This window comes from Cupressus sempervirens, chromosome 2, assembly GCF_028749045.1.
Source record: "Cupressus sempervirens isolate cs-2001-9-10 chromosome 2, ASM2874904v1, whole genome shotgun sequence".
Classification (NCBI taxonomy): domain Eukaryota; kingdom Viridiplantae; phylum Streptophyta; class Pinopsida; order Cupressales; family Cupressaceae; genus Cupressus; species Cupressus sempervirens.
This window is the reverse complement of record NC_143119.1, coordinates 460782004-460802835: the sequence shown is the minus strand read 5'-3', so window position 1 is coordinate 460802835 and position 20832 is coordinate 460782004. Positions and strand designations below refer to the sequence as shown.

Genomic DNA, 20832 nt, shown 5'->3' with positions numbered 1-20832 from the left:
TGCCCAATTTCTTTCGATATAAAATGCATTAATTTGGAGGTACATCTTCTGTAATTTCTGTTAATCTTCTCTTGTTAGATATGTGAATGCTACTATTTATCGCTTATACGACCATTGAATTACAAACTGCTTCTAGTTAGCAATTCTACTGATACATTAATAACTGGTTTGGGCTGCTTTACATTGCATAGGGTGTCTAGGTTTTGAATCAACTTTGTCAAATACTCTTAGATAAATAGTAATGTCATGTTGGTGGACATTTGATTCTGTGTGGTCATTGCCGAAATTCTTTCCATATAAAATGCATTAATTTGGAGGCTGCTTCTAGTTAGCGAAGCTATGCTAATACATTAATAGCTGGTTTGGGCTGCTTTTCATTGCTTGACGTGTCTTGGTAGTGAATCAACTCTGTCAAGCATGCTTAGATAAATAATATCAACTAAACTGTAACAACTCCTTTTTCTAGGCCTTAGCTACTGTTAATCTTCTCTTGTTAGATATGTGAATGCTACTATTTATCGCTTATACGACCATTGAATTACAAACTGCTTCTAGTTAGCAATTCTACTGATACATTAATAACTGGTTTGGGCTGCTTTACATTGCATAGGGTGTCTAGGTTTTGAATCAACTTTGTCAAATACTCTTAGATAAATAGTAATGTCATGTTGGTGGACATTTGATTCTGTGTGGTCATTGCCGAAATTCTTTCCATATAAAATGCATTAATTTGGAGGCTGCTTCTAGTTAGCGAAGCTATGCTAATACATTAATAGCTGGTTTGGGCTGCTTTTCATTGCTTGACGTGTCTTGGTAATGAATCAACTCTGTCAAGCATGCTTAGATAAATAATATCAACTAAACTGTAACAACTCCTTTTTCTAGGCCTTAGCTAATAACTAACAAATCAATGAAATACTGATGCTATTTCACATTCTTGAGAAGGCAGTTATTATTACGATAATAGATAGTTTCTATTATCTCTGTTTAGTATCTAATGGTTATCTATTGTAATCTTCTGTAAATATTAGAATGTTTCTAATATTTAGTTAGCTGTAGTTATCTGTTAGCTTTCTTCAGCTTTCTTTTAGCTAGAATAGAATATTTTTCTATTCTTTACGATCATTTCCTAAGGAAACATTACTTTATTCTTTTGTATAAATAGACCTCTTGGTCTTTGTTAATAACAAGCAAATATTTTCCAATTACTTCGTAATAGTTATAACAGTTATGTTCATACGAGAGAGATTAGCAGTTATAATCAGTTTAACCAAAATATCATAGCTAACAATTGAAGACATCATCAATAAATCTAGATAGAGGATTTAAATTTTGCATACCCTAAATTCTAAAACCGGAATCTGCTTAGGGCAGCATCTGTAAAACTCAATTAGTCCAAATATACCACTTAGGGCACAAATAGTTAAACCACTGTATCATAATGACCAATACCATTAGGGCAACAAAACCACAATAGCAACCCTCTTTTTCCCATTTCAAATTATGATCATTAATTGTAAATAAAAAACACTTTCATATTTATATTTGCATCAAGGAAGGACAGTTATAACCATCATCAAGTAAGCCTATCTCATGCATGCAGTTACATTTTAGGTTCAATTGAAAAGTCAACTGATTTCTAAGCATTGAAGGAAATAATTGATTGCTCGATATTAACCATCTAACATATCTTCAATCTGAATTTACAATATCATAAAAATAAAATACCCATTGCCGGAAGATATTTGAATATAGATCGTATCTCTGTCTTGTGCAAGCCTCTGATCGATATTAACCATCTAACATATCTTCAATCTGAATTTACAATATCATAAAAATAAAATACCCATTGCCGGAAGATATTTGAATATAGATCGTATCTCTGTCTTGTGCAAGCCTTGGCATCTAGTGGAGAGGAGAAGCATTGCCAAGGGCTTAACCTCCCAACCGCGGACCCTTAAGTATCCCCACACAATTTCTATCGAGAAAGACCCTCCCTACCTTGGGACTTGGCTTGGGACACTACTGTCCAATCACTTAGCAACCTGGTGCCAGAGTAACAAACCGTCGCTCGACTTGACAACAAGAATCCTTACAAGAATTTCCATGAGCTATCATTTTATTGTATTAGAATGTTTTACTGATTACTTATTCTTTTTCATTGTAGGATTCTTCCCACTCACTCTCCCTTCATCTCGACCAAGCTGGTCCTCATGGATGAATTGGGAGTTTCATTTCTTGATAACGGTACTGTTTTAAATCACTAGGGTGCTTATACATTTGCCATCATCTTTCCAATTCGGGCCTATGGCATCACATGAAGTTTAAGTCTTAAATTTGGATATTGTCCTCTACAAATTAGAGCAGCTCATCCATCTCAAGGATATACAAAACATATCCCTATATAGTTCAGCTCGTGACTGAGGAAACATAAGTGCAATTAAGTTTCAAGCATATCACATGCACAATACTACGGTATTGACATATATACACTTCTGATTGATTACAAAGAAAGAGGATCCATCTATCTATCCATTCGATCATGACTTTTAGTATTGCAACCAAGGCCGATTCTAGAACAAATCGGTAATTTCAATTCTAGAACAAATCGGTAATTTCAGGAAACATGAAATAAGTATGATCAAATTACATATGATTACAGGAAATGATCTGATACGGCAGATACAAAAATGCTGAATAGAGATGAAGTCAGTGAAGGAGTATGTCACCGCTATCGTTCACTGCACAATACCTTGGGTTCACTCTCATCTTGGAAATTGTAAAAGGCCTCTAACAATATAGCTGTACTGGCTGCAGACTGAACAACATTTAACATGAGATAGAGAGAGCTCTACGTAAGCAATAGCAAAAGCCAGGAACACCTGAGAAGAAATGGAGGTGATATATAAAAGAAACATTTGCCGAGAGCAAGCCAAGAAGTCACCCGAGTGCTCGGTTATGAATAAAGATTGAGGTGGCAAAAGATATTGTGTGGTCTCCACTTCGTTATGAAAAATGATTAACACAAGACCCGATGCCTATAAGGGTCATGGCAAAATAGGTGGCCGCCCAAAACTAAATACATAATGATCAAGGTCAAGGTCAAGAAAATATATAAGAATAAAGGTGGCAACACACGCCTGACCGATGTCTTAGTATATTAATGTTGTTCTTATATATTCATGCTTGCCTGAGAAATTTGTATATATATATATGAGTATAGACATGATATTACTATACTAAGACATGATAACTTTGCAAGATACATAGAGATCATCACATAATGAAGGTAATATTTCTTATTTAAGTTTTATAATGTTTTTAATTTAACTGGTTAGCTCGTGGTCATCCTTTGTTCTTCTTGCTTGTCTAGCTGTTTCATCCTTGGTCATGGTGGTTTAGGACTCCCACCTATTTGCTCAATGGTAGGTGGTGCCCCCCATGCCCAACTCCTTTCTGGCAATGCTTCCCCCCTTCAACATCCTCTTGCAGGGAAGAAATTCTCCATGATAATATCATATTCCTCAATATAACCATAATTACCATAACAGTTATTATTCATAAACCATCATAATGGCTAACCACCATTTCACTTTCCATGAATTCACGATGAATAACCAATTTTCCAAGATAACATTAAAATATCATAATAACGGTTAACTAGCATGCTATCTTCATATGAAATTAAAACGATTACTATCTTACCATTTCACATCATCGTAGTTGCAATATTAACTCCAAGTCGTGCGTTTGAATCTGTTGCTTACAACTTCCCACAGTCAGTTCAGAGTTACCAATCTCTTCACTCTGAAACTTGCTGCTACTGTATACAAATATTGAGAAGTGGCATTCATTAACATAATATGATGATTTCTAGATTTGTAACTGCCTATATTTTTCTTTCACAAGTGCATTTCAAGATGAGAATCAAGAGGAATCTAAATGATTGAAATATCAGTTTTAATTCATACAGCCCGGGGACACCCAATGGCTCAGCTCTTGGCAATTATCTATCTGAAATTATCTGTACTTTTGAACATTTAAATAATAGGACTATTGTATTTCTTATGATTATTTGTACCCCTTTGGAATGGAAAAATACAATATTTAATTACACAAGCAAATCCCATTTTTAAGTTAAAAAATAAAGCTTTTTAGTTTAATAGAACTAGTAAATAGTATGGAAATCAACAAATTGAAATTAACAATGCTTGTGCTAATTTCTTTCTACTCTAGATGCAATCTAAATGGTATTATTTCATTGTGTTTCAGCTTAGATTATACCTCAGGCAATGCATGCTCAAGCTGTCTTAAAATAAAATATCAGCAGAATGTAGACTCAACTTCTGCTAGTTCTCAGATCCAGACATGAAAATTTTGTTAGAAAACTGTGGGTGAATATGGTTTAAATAATTAAAAACTCTAAGTTGCCGATACGGGTTCTGGTTCGGGTACGGGTATGGGGTTCGGGTATGTGGGTACAGCAATTTTTTCTCCCTTGTGGGTTCGGGTTCGTCTGTATATGTATGCATGCAATATGTTAAAACATCGAAGTTACAAATGTAAAAGAAAAGTGGTACTCATAAATCAATAATGGCCAACAAAGTTATAAATAAATTAATTGTATTACTGATATAGTTTCAAATTAAATGCATTAGCAATTGACATCAATCTGAATATGATCAACAAACATAACTATTGGCTGGCTTTTACAAATCTATCAACAGTCATGTCCTTAGATCTACAAATAAAATAAAGTCAAACCCTGACCTTCAAATGAATCGAAGTAGATTGCTGTTCACTACTGTCATAAACTAAGGGCATTACATAAAAACAATTTTAGATTGAATAATATTACCAAGCTGTTGCAAGAGAGTATTTAAAGCTGATAGAAAGAACATGCTAATGAACAAATCAGAAATACATACATAAACTGACCTACCGCCCTGGAGTACATCTTGGGTGCCCAGGTTCACTCTAGGTCCTTTCACAGAAGGACCCACAAAGAACCCATGAAGTACCCAGGAAGAACCAGTACCAAAACTGTACCAATACCAGGACCCAGGCCTAAACAGCAGAACCTGGTAACTGAGTAAAAACTATATAAAAGGATGGGAGAAAGCCACTGCTTATAGAATCTCATGTACCATACAACTCGATGCAAAAATTGTAAGGTTCACGTCCAAACCAATTGAGAATGTGTGTGTTAGCAAAATATTTGGAGAGGGGAGCGCTGGTGGTGAAATTATATAAGTAGTTAGCATTCCTCCTTGAAGCTCTAGCCACCATAATTTACTTGAGCTACTTTTTCGGGGAGTTTGTGAAGGTAGAATGTTCCTTATTTTATTTTGGATATGTTCAGTGTAACTGTCTACCACTGAAAGTTGTATTTGTTAATTGTGTCTGATCAGTTTTGTCATTTTAGCTTAGTCCGGGTTTGAAGATACAATCGAAACTGTCATATACCTGTTTTGTGCCCATTATAGTGGAAAGCTGAACCTAAATAATCTGACTATTTTGACAAAGTTATATCGCTTTTGATATTGAAGAAATAGAAGTTGGCTGGAAAAATCTCTCAATTTTTTTTTTGGTGTTGTGTTATGGTGAATCTTGAAATACTTATTGAAAATTATTCTTGGCTGCAGAATGTTCCTAAACAAGAAAAATGGTACTGTCCGACTTGTCGCTGTGCAATATGTGGTAGCAGTGAATTTAATGGCAATCCCGAGTTATTTACAGAGTTGACAGTTCTCTTTTGTGATCAGTGCGAGTGTCAGTGTAAGATGATGCATATAATCTTAATATCTTGTGATCTCTAACTAATTTTATTTCCTCTTGTCCTTATGCATTTCATTTAAATCATTCTGAATGTAGAGTATGAAATTACATTGCAGATCACGTGGGGTGCTTATATGAGAGAGGAATGCCAAAATTAAACTCTTGTCCTGAAGGCAATTGGTTTTGTAGTAATAAATGTTCAGAGGTAGGCATAGCCTTCTTTCATCTTGTGTTACTTCATAAAACAACAAATTTTTTAATGAAAAGACATAAGATATCAGCTTCCTTACTGCCCTCCTGCTCTATCAGGTTTATCTCCTAATTTAAATAATTGAAACCTTTTTTGTTGGCATCTAATCCAGCCATAATATGATCAGCTAAGTTCTCTTTGAAAACTCAATCTCTTCCATCTGTAGATCTGAAGTGGCTCCATGAAAAGTTGATTATATCACGTCTGTATGAAAAAAGATGCTCTTACACCTTATACTGCTTGCAATTTGCTTTTGAATATTTGATTTATCTCTTTATATGCATTGAAAGAGATAATCACCAGACTACTAGTGTTACATATAATTTCACATTTACCAACCAACCAACCAGATGTTATATTGCGGGGGACCATGATAAGACTGCTAAGTTCTGGTTCTAATTTTATGAAAATGAGTACTCCACTTTTAGGGTTAATGGACCAGATCACTATTTTGGGGAACTGCAAGTGTTGTTCCATTTTTTGGTCAATATGATTATATGCTGTGTATTTAGGAGAATCTTTTGAAGGATATTAAAAAGTTATCATCACACCTTCATAAAGCGAGCAATTCATGATGGGGAGACTAATTTTTAATAGGTCCTTAAGGCTTTAAAATTTGATTGAACTGGCCAAAAACCTATGTATGCTTGAATATTGTTTATCTTGGAATTGGAATCAGGTTTTGTACATTGATTTGTCTAGAGCACTATTTTTTTCACTTTTGTTTGTTTAGAATCCTTTATGAGTTTAGCCAGGTGATTCCAGCTACATTGAGGCCATTCTGTCATCGGGTGGTTGTTTCAACAAATTTTGTTCTACTTTTGATCATCAAAATTTTGCCCTAAACTCTACATCATTGGTCATTTTCACTTGTGGTTTACTTGATGAGTAAGCAGTGCAAAAATAAGCAGTGCCAGAAATAATTGGCACCATTGATTTCCCCTGTTTCTGCAGTCTATTTCATTTTTTGAGTGGTCAGTTGGGCAGCATGCTTTTACTATGAGTGGTAGTGAGGCTTCTCGTGGAAAACTGTTCTTGTATATGAGCGTTCAGACTTTGTTTGGCCAAGCCGATTCATTCAATTCTGGATTTGGCTCGAGTATCCATATGTAATAACTAATCTTCTAGCAATAGTGAAACTTTTTTATTTTTCCAGTTTCATAAAGAAAAAGAAAAAATCTAGATATTGAATTTCTTTTTCTCTTCCAGTATTTTCCAGATTTTTAACACTAGATCCTCTAGTTCTAGCCTTTTTTGAATATTGCTGAAGAGTCTCCCCTTTTTCATCCCGCGAGGGTGAGACAACTAATCTTCGTATAGAACAATTACAATGTTTCCATGTCTGCTGTGGCGTGCACTGTATCTTTGTGCTTCCTTCTTTCCCACAATCTGGGTTTGTGGGGCTAACTGTGGAATTCAAATTAGGAGCCCCACCATAATGGGGGCACTTTGTTAGAATTTGAACGAGGAGACTCACCATAATGGGGCACTTTGTTATCACATCTATTTAGTACTGAACTCAGATAGTAGCAGTTCCTCAGTTTGCAGATTTTTACAGTAATTTGCAGAAAATTATCTGCCCAAATTCAGTGTTCATGGCGAAAAGCCAAATTTTTTCACAATACCAGAGCTTCTTTTCAATAGGTACCACCTTTTGTTTTGCTGGCATGGATTGTTTACTCCTAGAAAATTGCTTGCATGCTAAAATATTATTTAGTTTTGGCTTGGCAAGCAAGTCAGCACCCTTCCATGCAAATATTGATGCATAATTCTAAATAACGCTAAGAATAGAACTAAGCATAGATGTAATTAACAAATGTTAATTTTACCTTTATGAATACGTTTCTAACTATTCAGTATCAATATTCTACTCCTATATTTCTTTGTCAATTGTCTTCTATTCCTGAAGGTTTTTCCAGAGGTGTGCATTTTGTCTTCCAGTAATTGCCATTTTGAATCTTTTCAATTTCATTTTCTACTTGTGGCTCCCATTCTTGTCTGTCTCCTCCATGCTGAACTTGTAGGAGCCATAATTGTAGACCACATCTGATGGCAAATGAAATCAAACCTTGCAGAAGTTCTAGCACTTTCTGATACTTGAGTTGATCATAAGATTTTGCTCTTTACTGTTCGATGTCGGTCTCTAATCATTTGCTCTGAGTTAGTTGATGCTGTTTGGAAGTTATTGTTGGTTTGGCAAAGCTTTTTTGATACTGTCTTCAGTGCGCTTGTGTCTACATTGTACAATATGCATAAATGCACTCGATATATGAAATATGGGTAGTTCTGTGATGTAATCACTCATTTTCCCATTGCAAATGGGGACCCCAGTTTTTTGCCTTTTAGGGTTTTGTTTAAGTGTTTTAGTATCAGACTTCGGTCTGTTGCCAGTGTGAGGTTTAGAAGTTCAATTCATATTCAAGGATGTCAAAAAAGTAAAGAGAGAAGCATGACCAAATGTGAAGGCCCAAGGGATGAAGGTCGACATTGCTTGGGGTCAATTTTGACGACTCCTACTTTTAGGAAAAGTAACTTTTTTCTGCTGTTTTTTTGAAAGTTTCTATAGCATTTTGGTGCCAGTCTGCAAGCTTACGTTTTTTTTTTTTTTTTTCCAAATTTAGAATTTTTTTTTTGAAATTTTCATTTTGGAATGCCAAAAGTTTTGAAATTGCCCAAGTGTGAAATTGTTGTTTTCAACTTCAAGTTCATCTGGGATTTCATAAAAAAGCATGCGAAGTGGTGAAACGTTCTGCATCTCAAAGCGAGGAAGAACATTCAAAATTTTGAAAATTCGTAGAAAATCCTTGTTCTAGTAACAAAATTTATCTTGGAAAATTCAAGAAAAGCTATGAAAAAGAACATTGGCAGGGAGCACGTTCATTACTAAAATTTGGCTAAGTTTGAAATTGTTTAGAATTATCCCAAATTGAAAGTATCCATTTTAACTCCTAGATATCTGAAACCACTCTCAAACATGTTGACAGTGTTTATATAAAATATAACTTAAGATAAAATTTATACTTAAATGTTATTTATGTAAAAACTTTGCCCAAAGAGAGAAATTCTAGAGTTTGTTCACACAAAAGTTTTAGAAGTAAACACAAATAGATCAACTTAAGGAAGCTTCTAAAAGAAAACATAAATGGTTGACTTGAAGAGAATTCTAGAAGAAAACAAGATAAGAGTTGCCACATAAGAGCTTCTAAAAGAAAGCAAATGAAAAAGTGAAAAAACAAGGTTTTTTTTAAGATAAGCTTCTCTAAGAGAAATTGACCCAAGCTCAAGAAAGGAAAGAAATAAAAAACAAAACACAAACATTACATAGTAATGCTTTTTGATTTAAGTTAGAGGTTTTGGGCGATTTTCAGAGTGAATTTCATGAATATTGATGATCATTTCTTGGAATTTTCATATTTGCTGATGAATTTCCATTCAAAACTTTGATATCTTTCAGGATAGAGGCAATTTTCAGATCATTGCTTGGAATTTTCATGTTTGTTGAGGTCTTTTATTTCAAAATTCTAAATCTTCTCAAAATTAGAGATGATTTTCAGAATTTCTAGATAATTTTCAAAGGGCTTTCGAATCTGATTGGCAGGTTCTAACAAGTTGATGTTGACCTGAAGGGGATTTTCATTCCAAAGTCAAAATTTTAATCTGAAAATTCTCAGAATTTGGATAGATTCAATGTTTTCATCCTTTCTTTTTCACACTTTCAGTTCCAAATTCAAATTTTAAAGGATTGAAGATAAATTTTGGATGTAGGAATGCAAAGAGAAATTAGAATAAGATTTAACTAAAATTCCATACTTTGCATTTGTAAATTTCACACCCTCTTCTAACTTACATTTTTTTAATCTTTTCGGGAGGTAGATGCCAATACAATGAGGAAAATATAGTGAAGAATTTATTAAAGTACAATAATGTTCACCTTGAAAAGATGAGTCTAAGGCATGGTAAAATCCTCAAATTGTTATGAAGCCTGCCCTGTCCAATATGGAAGAATTTCTAAATCATTGTGAAGTTCTCCTGAAAAGGAGGATGAAAAATTTGTTTTAGTTTGGATAAATTCCACAAACTCATATAAAAGGCTGCTCCACAAGAAGGAAGTTCCTTTCTCCAAGCTGAAGTATGCTCAAACTAAGGAGCTTTGAAATTTGCCAAATGTCAAGAAAATTCTCAATACATCATCAAATCCACTCAAGTCAAGAGGGCATTGCAAATTCGGTTAAGGGCTTCAAAATTCACAAGTGAGCATGAAGTCTGCTCAAGAAGTATACAAGCTCCTGTTTCCAAGTGAAATCTGCCAAGGAAAGTTGAGGGAAAATCCACAAGCACAACCAAAATTTGCCCTCTCATGATGAAAATTGGTTAAGTGTTGACAACCTAGGTGAAGAGTGCAAACCAAGAGGTGAAATTCATTCTCTGGAGCCATAGAAAAGTTTGAAAATTTGAAATCCAAGGCCTTTTGAGGTTGAAATCACCAACTGTACAGAGAAAATTCCAAGTGGAAAAAAGGAAAAGGCCATGTTTAAGAGGGAAAATGTTATGTATGGAAAATAAGAGGTAGAAGGGAGAGGTGTGAATTTTGGAGAAAGGATTTTTAGTGGGTGAAATCACATAGGAAGCAATGGTGAAAATTGCTTAGTATGGGAAATTTCGTGAAAATCAGACTTCAAAATACATTTCCAAGGACAAGATGTCAGTATTTACAAAATTCAGAAGGCAATTTGCAGATTAAAGAAAAAATGGCTACGCTACTGGATTCATGAGTGTATTTGTCCCAATTTGGGCAGGGTCCATATTTTACCCTATTTGTCAGGATGGCTATGCGTGTTTGTGGGTCCAGACCTAAGTTGCTGATTCAGGTACAGATATGGGGTTTGGGTGTGTGGGTATGACAATTTTTCCCCCCTTGCGGATTCGGGTTTGTCCATATATGTATGTATTTATGTTCAAACATCAAAGTTACAAATACAAAAAAGAAGGTGATACTCATAATTCCATATCGTCCAATAAAATTATAAATAAATAATTGTGTTACTAATACAGTTTCAGATTATACGCATTACAAATTGACATCAATCCGAACATGATCAACAACATAACTATTGACTAGGTTATACAAATCTATCAACAGTAATATAATCAGATCTTCAAATATAAAAAAATCAATCCCAACCTTAAAATGAATTGAAGTAGGTTGCTGTTCACTACTGTCATAAACTAAGGGCATTACATAGACCAATTTTAACTTGAATAATATTAGCAAGCTGTTGCAAGACACTATCTAAAGCTGATACAAAGAGCATGCTGATGAACAAATTAGAAATACACACCTAAACTAACCTACTGCCTTGGGGTACTTTCTGGGTGCCCATGTTTGTTGTGTGTCCTTCTATGAAGGACCCACAGAGAACCCATGAAGTCCCATGGAAGAACCAGTACCAAAATTGTTTTAATACCAGGATCCAGACCTAAACAGTAGTACCCGGTAACTGAGGTCCAGACAGATCCGTGAGGTAAATTACAGATGCTGCCTGGATCTTTGAGGATCTGCGCAGATCCTTGAGGATCCACGCAAATCAGCGGGCCAAAAGTGCATAAAGTGGGTCCAATCTTTATCAAAAATGATTTTTTTGATATTTTTTTTCCTCCAAGCCATAAAACTGCCCTCTTATTTAACATCCAAATACTTTTCACCTCACATTTGCTCTCTCATTGTTGCAAGTTTGAAGTCAAGTACTTGGATTTGAAGGAGATCAATTGTGGAGCTGCAAATACCTTGCAAAAGTGATTAAGGCATGCATTTCAACCATTTTCTTTAGTTCTTTCATAGATTATTGATTTATTTCAAGTTTTCAAAACTTATAAGCTTTTTTCAAGTTTTCGTATTAGTCATTTTTTTTTCTAGATTGCAACAATCATACAATGAGTAGTCAAGGCTCAGTGGGTGGGGAGGGATCACAAAAAAACAAAATTGATAAGGGGTCTCCTTTATGGAGACACACAACAAAAATTACACAATTAACTAGGAGTGGGGCATACATATGAAAGTGTAATTATTACCATCTACATTATAGAAACTCCTATTCCAAGTGAGACTACATTTTTTGGGTCCTAGGGGTCAAGGAATTAATAGGTGTAGGGACAGTGGGGCAGATAAGAAGCATAAATAGAAACTTCAGCAAAAGAGCAAGATGCAGATAGAGCACTTGCAAAAGGAAAACAAAGTAATTATAGAAAAAAAAAAAGTAAACCAACACCACCACCCAATCAACCAAGCACTATTACACGTCCTTTCTTGCCTATACCATCTTCAAACCATGAAGCTTTATAACAAACTCCACTCACCGCTCGTAAGAGAGGCCCATTACACAGGGCATTTTAAAATGAATTAAGAGATATTGCTGATCAAAAAGTTGGACGTTGTCTATTTGCAAATGGTGTTCCATTCAATTTAGTTAGATCACCTTCAGAGGGAGATGGTGCAAGCAATAAATGCAAGACCCTCTAGTTACCAAGGCCCTGGTTATGAAAAGGTGCGCACCACCTTATTACATGTAGAGGCCTAACTTAAACCAATAAGAGATTCTTGGGCTCAAACAAGTGTGTCTAATTACTTTAGATGAATAGAAAGATTGTAAAAATCGTCCATTGATCAATGTTATTGTGTTATATCCGAAGTGGGCAATGTTCTTGAAGGTAGTTGATTGTGAAGTGCAAGTCAAAGATGCAAAATTTATTTCCTGCATTCTCATTGATGCCATAGAGCCAGTGGGTGCTGATAATGTTGTCTTTGTGGTCACAAAGAATGCAAAAGTATGCAGTGATGCGGGGTTGTTGATAGAGTCTATATATGATCATATCTTTTGGACGCTATGCATTGTTCACTCTCTCAATTTTTTGATGAAAGTAATTGGCACCAAAACGAACTAGGTGAAACAAATATATGAGGATCAAGAGATTCAAATTTTTGTGACAAATCACCACGTCACAATCAATTTTTAGGATTTCTTGGACTTGGAATTATTGAAGGCAAATTTGTAAATTTAAAATCTAATTTATAGATTATTTGAATTACATAATATTACTTTTTGTGTTGTTTACATTAACATATTTAAAATGTGTAACTAACTTAAGTTTAACATGTTCTAAGGTGGCTAAATGCCGCTTTGCCTCTCACACAATCGTCTTGAGACAACTTGTGAGGGTTAAGGATGCATTGGCACAGATGATCGTTAGCCCTCAATGGGGTGTTTGGAAGACTTCCTATACAACAAAGGCCCAAAAAGTGAAAGCAATGATACTAGATGATGATTGGTGGGGTCGTGTGGATTATGTGTTAGAATTCATTGATCCAATCATGTTAATGCTTCGGTTTGCGAACACTGATGAGCCATGCCTCGGGGATATTTATGATTACATGGACAACATGTTGGAAAATATTAAAATGGTAAGTTATACATTCCTCTACCATTGTTTATTTGAGAGATATCTAGATTTTAAAATTTAAATTGACATAATCATTAATGATATTCATATCTCATATCCCAGGTCATACATAGGGGGGAGAATGATCCTTAGGACACCTTTTATTTACAAGGTGGAAGAAATTGCTCATCATTGATGGAACAAGATGACCACACCTTTGCACCTCCTTGCATATGCTCTATCCCTCGGGTACTATAGTGCTTATCAAATGTCTATGCTCTTGAACTTTGTTAATGTTCGATTGTATTGTGTTATCCCCCATGTAGTATAGTGCAAAAGTACTTCGCCTCCCAGGTAGAGTGACACCATTTAGGGATGCAGAGGTTACAAATGGGTATAAGAAGGCTTTAGCTAAAATCTTCCAAGATCTTGAAATTGGGGTGAATTTGAGGAGTGAATTTGGTGCCTTCATCTCAGGAAATTATCACCACCTTACTGCTATAGTAGACCAAGCAGGATGGATGCCATTAGATGGTGGTACCTTCATGGGCAAGACTATATGTACCTCCAACTTCTTGCTATAAAGATTCTATTGTTAGCATGAATGCTGATGGTATTTCTTTCAGGGAGTGTCCTAAGCATTAGAGAGTTTATTGGCATGATTGACATGTTGCATTCATGACTGTGTTTGTCATTAATGTCAACATAGTCTTGTTTCTGTAAAGACTAGCAGAGTAGTAGAGAGAGAATGATGTCGGACGGACTGTGTTTTTGATGCAGTGCAAGGCAAGAGAATCCCCAATGGAGATGCCCTAGCCCCCAACAAATAACCACACAATGGAAAAATAATTGATTACATGCAATGTGTCGGGCTGTAAGGCCTTCTCGGTTATGGCCAAATGCAAAACAAGTAATAGTCCTGCAAGATCCTTCAAGATCCAATCCAAACTCTAGCTAGTCTAGATCCACACTCTAATAGAAACCTCCAACAAGATCTAAACTTGTGCTTGCTAGCCAACAAGCAATTTCCTTGTTTCCCAAGCCCCAACTACTAACTCTTCTCAAACTTCATTCCTCTACTTCATCCTTCTCTCCAAGCTTCTATACAAAAAGAGATAACACCTTGAGAGCTTGATTACAAATGCTCATATGCCTTTCTTAAATAGGCACTTACCATCCAAGATGTTACAAACACAACCAATGTGGGATAAAAGGTAAATGCAATTACCTTGCAACAAATATTTAATTCCCACCCAAATACAACTAAACACCACCATTTGGTTAGTTAGAAAATTACATTGCCTTTGTGGATCACAGCAAATATTAAATGCAAGATTTAAGGAACTTTCCACAAAATTCTAAGATGACACCTACACACCAATGTGGGATAAAAGGTAAATGCAATTACCTTACAACAAATATTTAATTCCCACCCAAATACAACCAAGTACCACCATGTGGCTAGTTAGAAAATTACATTGCCTTTGTGGATCACAAGAAATATTAAATGCAAGATTTAAGGAACTTTCCACAAAATTCTAAGATGCCACCTACACACCTTGATAAATGAAATGACAACCATTTTTCTTATTTTTCTTTGTATTTTAAAATTACTTTTCCTCTAATTTTTGTTAGTTTCTCTCTCCAGATTTTTTTTAACTTTTTAATTAATTAATTAATTAATTTTTAATCACACCCCTTTTTAATTCGTGATGCAAGATGTTCTTGTATAAGTATTGATGATAAGGTCAAGCACAGTTGAGGATATGTTATACACTGTGTCTTGATCTAGTGGACAAGTGCGCATGCAAAAAGTGGAAGACATGCAAGAGCTATTCAAGAATTACGGAGGACAGTGTGCAAACATAGTACTTGATAAGTGGTTTCTAATGTTTGAATTGTATCTCTTAACAAGGATAGAATCGTGATAAGCGAAGTTAGACAATGACAATAGACAACCTGATGATGACGTTAGTGAGTGCCCAAGTTTTGAGGTCGCACAAATGAGAAGTTGTACAGCCTGATGATGATGTGAGGGAGTGCGCAAGCTTTGAGGTCGCACAATGAGAAGTTGTATAGCTTGATGATGACATCAGCGAGTGCATAGGCTTTAAGGTCGCACGTATGAGAAGTTGTATTATTGTGAGCCAACAGTGTTTTGTAATTGCGAAAAGATGTAATGAATTGTAATATCTTAATGAAGTCCTATTATAATTAATTGGGAAAGCCTCAAGGCTGACCCAAGGAATTATTTTGAAGATATGGTGTAAAGGAAAGATATATTCCTTGTGATGAAGTGTGTGTTCTACTGTATGTGAGCAAGTGATAGGTGAAGTTGGTAAATGTGTGTAAGCGATCCAAGGGATTATTGGATGCAAAGTTGGATATTTGGTTTTGAGATTTGAAAGAGGTTTGGTTTGGTCAAGAGGACAGAGAAGGAGTTGAAGTTATTTCATTCTATTATTCTACAAGGAATAATACAAAGACTAGTTGAATAGTGAGTTCGGTGGTCTTGCTCATGAAGCTGTTTGGACAGTGGGTCCATCTGCCTTCTACAACTCCTAATAGGTTTGGAATCTCTTAATAGGGATTCAAAGTCTCCTAAACAGGGACTAATATGTACTGAATGTATTTCATTGGCTTTTAGTTCATCCCCTAACAAGGAACTTTTATATTAGTGCATCATTTTGTGGGTACCATCCCCACTAGGGTTTTCCCCTTGATCAAGGGTTTCCCTAATTAACATATCAGGTGTTATTGTGTATGTGTATCTTCTTATGGTTGCTGGTTATATTGTTCACATGTTTAAGGATTAATAAGGTTAATAAATGTTTTAATAGTTGGATAGCTGAGTCACCCCTTATTCTCAGTTATCTTGGTGGACTTTACTTTCTAACATCTATCCCAAGAAAGTCTGTAAAATTTAACACTTAATTTCTTAAAGTTAGCACTCTTGATTACTTGAATTATTTTGATTCTTGTATTCTTTTAATTTCTCTTTAGGTTGTGTGCTCTTCTGTAGCTGAGCAAAATTGGAGTACATATTCCTTTATCCACTCAATCAAATGTAACCGGTTGGCTGCAAAAAAATAATTAGAAGACCTTGTGTTCGTTCACAACAACTTGCGCCTATTGGCACATAAGGATTCTAGTACAAGAAGGGGCTCAAGAATCTTTGGGATGTACAACCCAAGATTGTTGATCTAGATATGGCCATCCGAGATCTTGCTAGAGCCACTTTGACTGATGTGGATGATGGGGATGATTACGAGTTCATAATCCCCTCTAGTAGTAGTGGAAGTGGTTTGGGCTCCTCTGATGATGTAGATATGGCACTTGCAGTAGCTCATCAGGACCCCTCTTGATGAGGATTTTCTTGAAAATCCATTTGATGGTTGAAATTGAAAACTTTAGTCTTGACTCTTTTATGAGTGAATCATGTTACAAACCTTATAGTCTAATGATCTATATTTTGAATTTTCATAATTCAGGAACTTTATAATTGTGAAAATAGATCAAAGATCAAGTATACTAGAATCATAGATTCATAGTATGAAATGATATAGTTTTAGAATTATGTATATATCTTTTTTTTTTGTATTCACACGAATCCTTATGAATCATACTGGGATTTTTTTTTTTCACAAATCCATGGATCCTATTCTCGTGCCTGATTCCAAATCGACAACTTAGAAAAATGGTAAAGTCATTTTAACGTGTTACTGACAATTTTCACAATGTTGTTTTGCAAGTCTGATGCAAAGTGAACAATCAAGGGCAGAGAAAGATGAATGAGATTCTACAACAACCTGGGATTTCCAAAGATCAAGATTAAAGGAAGGAATTTAAATGGTAAAAGGAAAGATTACATTCATGATTGAGGAAAACAAATACAACCAAGGACTTCATCACCCAAGAAGAATTTCTAGACAAAAGGATGGATGGACAAGGTAAAATTTCTAAGACTTTTGATTTCAAAGTTCACACTAGGATCTCCAAAGTCATTGATCGAATAATATTCAAAAAAGAGAAAATTCCAAGCTCAAGAAGGTTTAAAGATGATACAATTCAGGAATACTTTTCCAAAATCTCAAATTCCAAATATCGAAGAAGAATTGTTCAAGGCTAAAGAGATAAGCATGTTGAGGTGGCAACCACTTGTTTCCGCCAGTCAAATAATTTCATAAGAAGGCCTCCAAATTCAACGAGCTTGATCTTTTCTTCCATCAGGAAAAGGCACATATTCTTCTAGTAGAAAGCAATTGATGGGTATTGTAAACCCCACTAGGTTATAGTTGTTTAAATCTTGCCCGCTGATCTTAAATTGCTTTGGGCCCTTCATCTGTTTCCAAACTCCTATATAAACCCCACTTTCATTTACAAAGGAGAGATTCAAAGTTTTTTGCATGAGAATTGCTTTAGTAAATTCACTGCTCAGTTATTGGTGAATTAAAATAACGTTTGCAAGTTGCATGGTTTCCTGTCTCTCATTTAGAATAGATTCTATTTTCCAAGTTGGATTGAATGAAGGATTTGATGTGAAAGTATTATGTAGAATGTATATGTTCATACCTTTTGTTGTTGGATTATTCTCAATTATTTAAATATACTTAAGTTGTATTGTAAAAAAATGTTGAAACATCTTAGAAGATAGCACCGTCCTTGTGGAGTTGTTGAATTTGGCAAAGCAAAGATAGGTTTTGGATTTCACTTTTGCAATCTCATCTCTTAAGTTTATAGGATTAGCTCATAGAAATGGTGCAGGGTTAGAATTATCTTCTCAAACTCTCCTCTTTTACACTTTGTTTCAGAATTCTTTGTAAAACCCAAAGAATCCAAAAAAAAAAAAAGAAAATGGAAATTAAAAAGTTGAATGATCAAATCTTCAATAGCGAAGGAAGTGTTAGATTTAGAACTAGAAGAACATGGAAACAATACTCTGAAACTTACAATCACACAAACAAATTGCACATCTATTTATCTTTGGAAAACCCTCCACTTAAAGGTGAAAAACCCATCCACACCAAAGATCAATCTTCTATTGAATGCTCTAAATCCAAATACAATGTTCTCAAGCTTAATTAAGGGATAAGATGATGAGCCACTGGTAACTTGTAACAATAAATTAATATGCCTTATTAACAGTTCGTACACACTTGCTATGCATTTTCAAAACATAGAAGACTTGTTGCATCTTGCATATACTACAACGAAATAATTGAAAGGAATAATAAATAGAGAAAGGAAAAATAAATCCAAGATAGTTAGATGATGAAGAATTGTTACCATGAGAAAACCATAAACTAGGAGCAAGCACGCAAAAGTCAGAAGGAGGAGACGAGATTTTGAAAGAGGAAAAGCAACGAAAAACCCCTTGTGAATTATTATGAATGAGGCAAAAGTCTAGAAGGTAAGGGAGAGAGAGGGAGCAAGTAGCTTAGTACAATAACATCAATTGTGATGTGTGGAAGAATGCTAGAGAGACATCTCTTAAATAGAGACGAGAAGAGTTGCACATATAACTCCCAATTCTATGAATGCCACCATTCATAATAAGTGTGCAAAGTGCTAGTATCCTCTTAAAGAGGATAAACTAATCTCCTTATTAAAGGAATTACAAAAAAGATGTCCTCACACATGTATAAGAGATCAAAAATATGGCATGTACTCACAAGAGGACAAGCTAGTTGAAGGGATCCTTGGAATATTCTATTATATGATACATCCAAGGAAGGATTAATTTTTAACAAAAATGATTTGCACAATAAAATTAATTATTGCCTAGATCATACACTGAATCAATCTGTAGTATACATGATGCTCATCGTAGAAGATATGATCATGTTCTATAGTCACCGAGAATGCTTTCTTGAATGTCATAGTTTGACTTTCTTGAATGCTCATAAAAAATTCTAATCTCTACATGAGCTTAATACCATCTCGAAAGACTAGTAATCATATAAAGGCAAAGAGTCATTGCTCAGGGCACCATAACATCCGACGTCAGTTACAAATTTTACATTGATACTAGTGAAGCTTTTGATACTCCATAGCAAATAAACATTAAATGGTATAGAGCGATTACAAAAAACAAAAGATTGACTCACCCAATCACATTGCCAATCGTTGCTTGCACTTCAAACTTTATTGAGACATATGATGATAGTTACAAAAGATAGTCAATACATCTTTAAAATGATATATTCAACATACACAGAGTCTGCTACAAGGAAGGTGATGGAGCCCAAATTTCTAGCAAAATTGCTATAAATCAATGCCAATTAATAGCTAAATAAATCAAGAGTATGTAAGTCCAATCATGCCTTTCCAACAAAAGGCTTCCACTGTCTTTTCTTTAATTTTCTTGGGCAAGCATCATGGTTGTGGAATTTCATGACTATTTGAAAAGTGCTATAGTTGAAAGATCATCTAAATAAAATCGCAGGTGTACATCACAAAGAGTATAAATAAGGAAGAATGGGGTGCCCGAGACTACCTAAGAGCCACTAATAGTGGACTGTGGATAGGTGCGTCCAATCATTGTCAATTGATACCGGACGTATTTTGAAACTATATATTATCATCAGTCTCCCACCATATTTATGGATTTCCAAAAACGATTGCAGCATGATAAGAACTTGAGGATTCATGAATTGCTACAGTCAGTGCTAATATACCATACAAGTGTGTGAAGCGTCTGAGGAGTCGGGAGAAAACTCATGATGTAAAACAATTAGAGAAGCCGTCGAGGGTCAAACCAAGCACAAAAAGATATATGGATGAAATACAAGTTGTTCGAATAGGAGATTGGTAGCTGTGGGTATAAGGAAATATGTTATTGTTAAAAACTATGTCCAGTCTTGTTTCTCATTTTTGACGAAAACCATCTATTAATGCATCATGATAGCTACAGATTAGAGATAAATTGAATTCGAAAACCTATCAAATATAGACGTCATGAGAATATGGTATGGCACGAATTGATAGATTAAAGGCTCAAACGATTAGCAATGACCATCCACGACATATTTTTGTGCCTTTAGGAATCAAAAAAGACCTATACAAAATAACCAGACATGTCAACCGCTAGGAGCTTTTGGAAGATTAGAAGACATGTTTTTTTTTCCAATTTTTATTTAAATGCTATCCTTTGTAGTATATCAAAACAATCAAAGGGTCCAACATATGTGATAATATTAAAGTATCATGGCCGGCAATTAGAAATTAAAGGAGGCGTCATTATAATTAGGAAGAAAGTATTGATTATTTTAAAAAGAGATGACTTTTTATTTTGAAAAGTCACATTCCATAGTATATGAGATATAAAATGTCAAACTCATTTTAGAACAAGACATATTCGAAAATAAAGA

General features: G+C 34.9%; 1 protein-coding gene across 18 annotated transcripts in view; it reads left to right on the top strand.

The window, feature by feature from the left end:
* LOC149573041 (uncharacterized) overlaps positions 1-20832 on the top strand; it is a 75559-nt gene that overhangs the window by 2781 nt on the left and 51946 nt on the right. For all 18 annotated transcript variants that reach the window (XR_016360019.1, XR_016360020.1, XR_016360013.1 and 15 more), the window contains exons 3-4: positions 5646-5778; positions 5895-5983. Coding sequence is in view for 6 of the 18 variants with exons in the window: in XM_089814214.1 (XP_089670340.1) it covers positions 5646-5778; positions 5895-5983 (222 nt within the window). In the remaining 12 variants the exon portion in view is untranslated. The remainder of the gene's footprint in view (positions 1-5645; positions 5779-5894; positions 5984-20832) is intronic.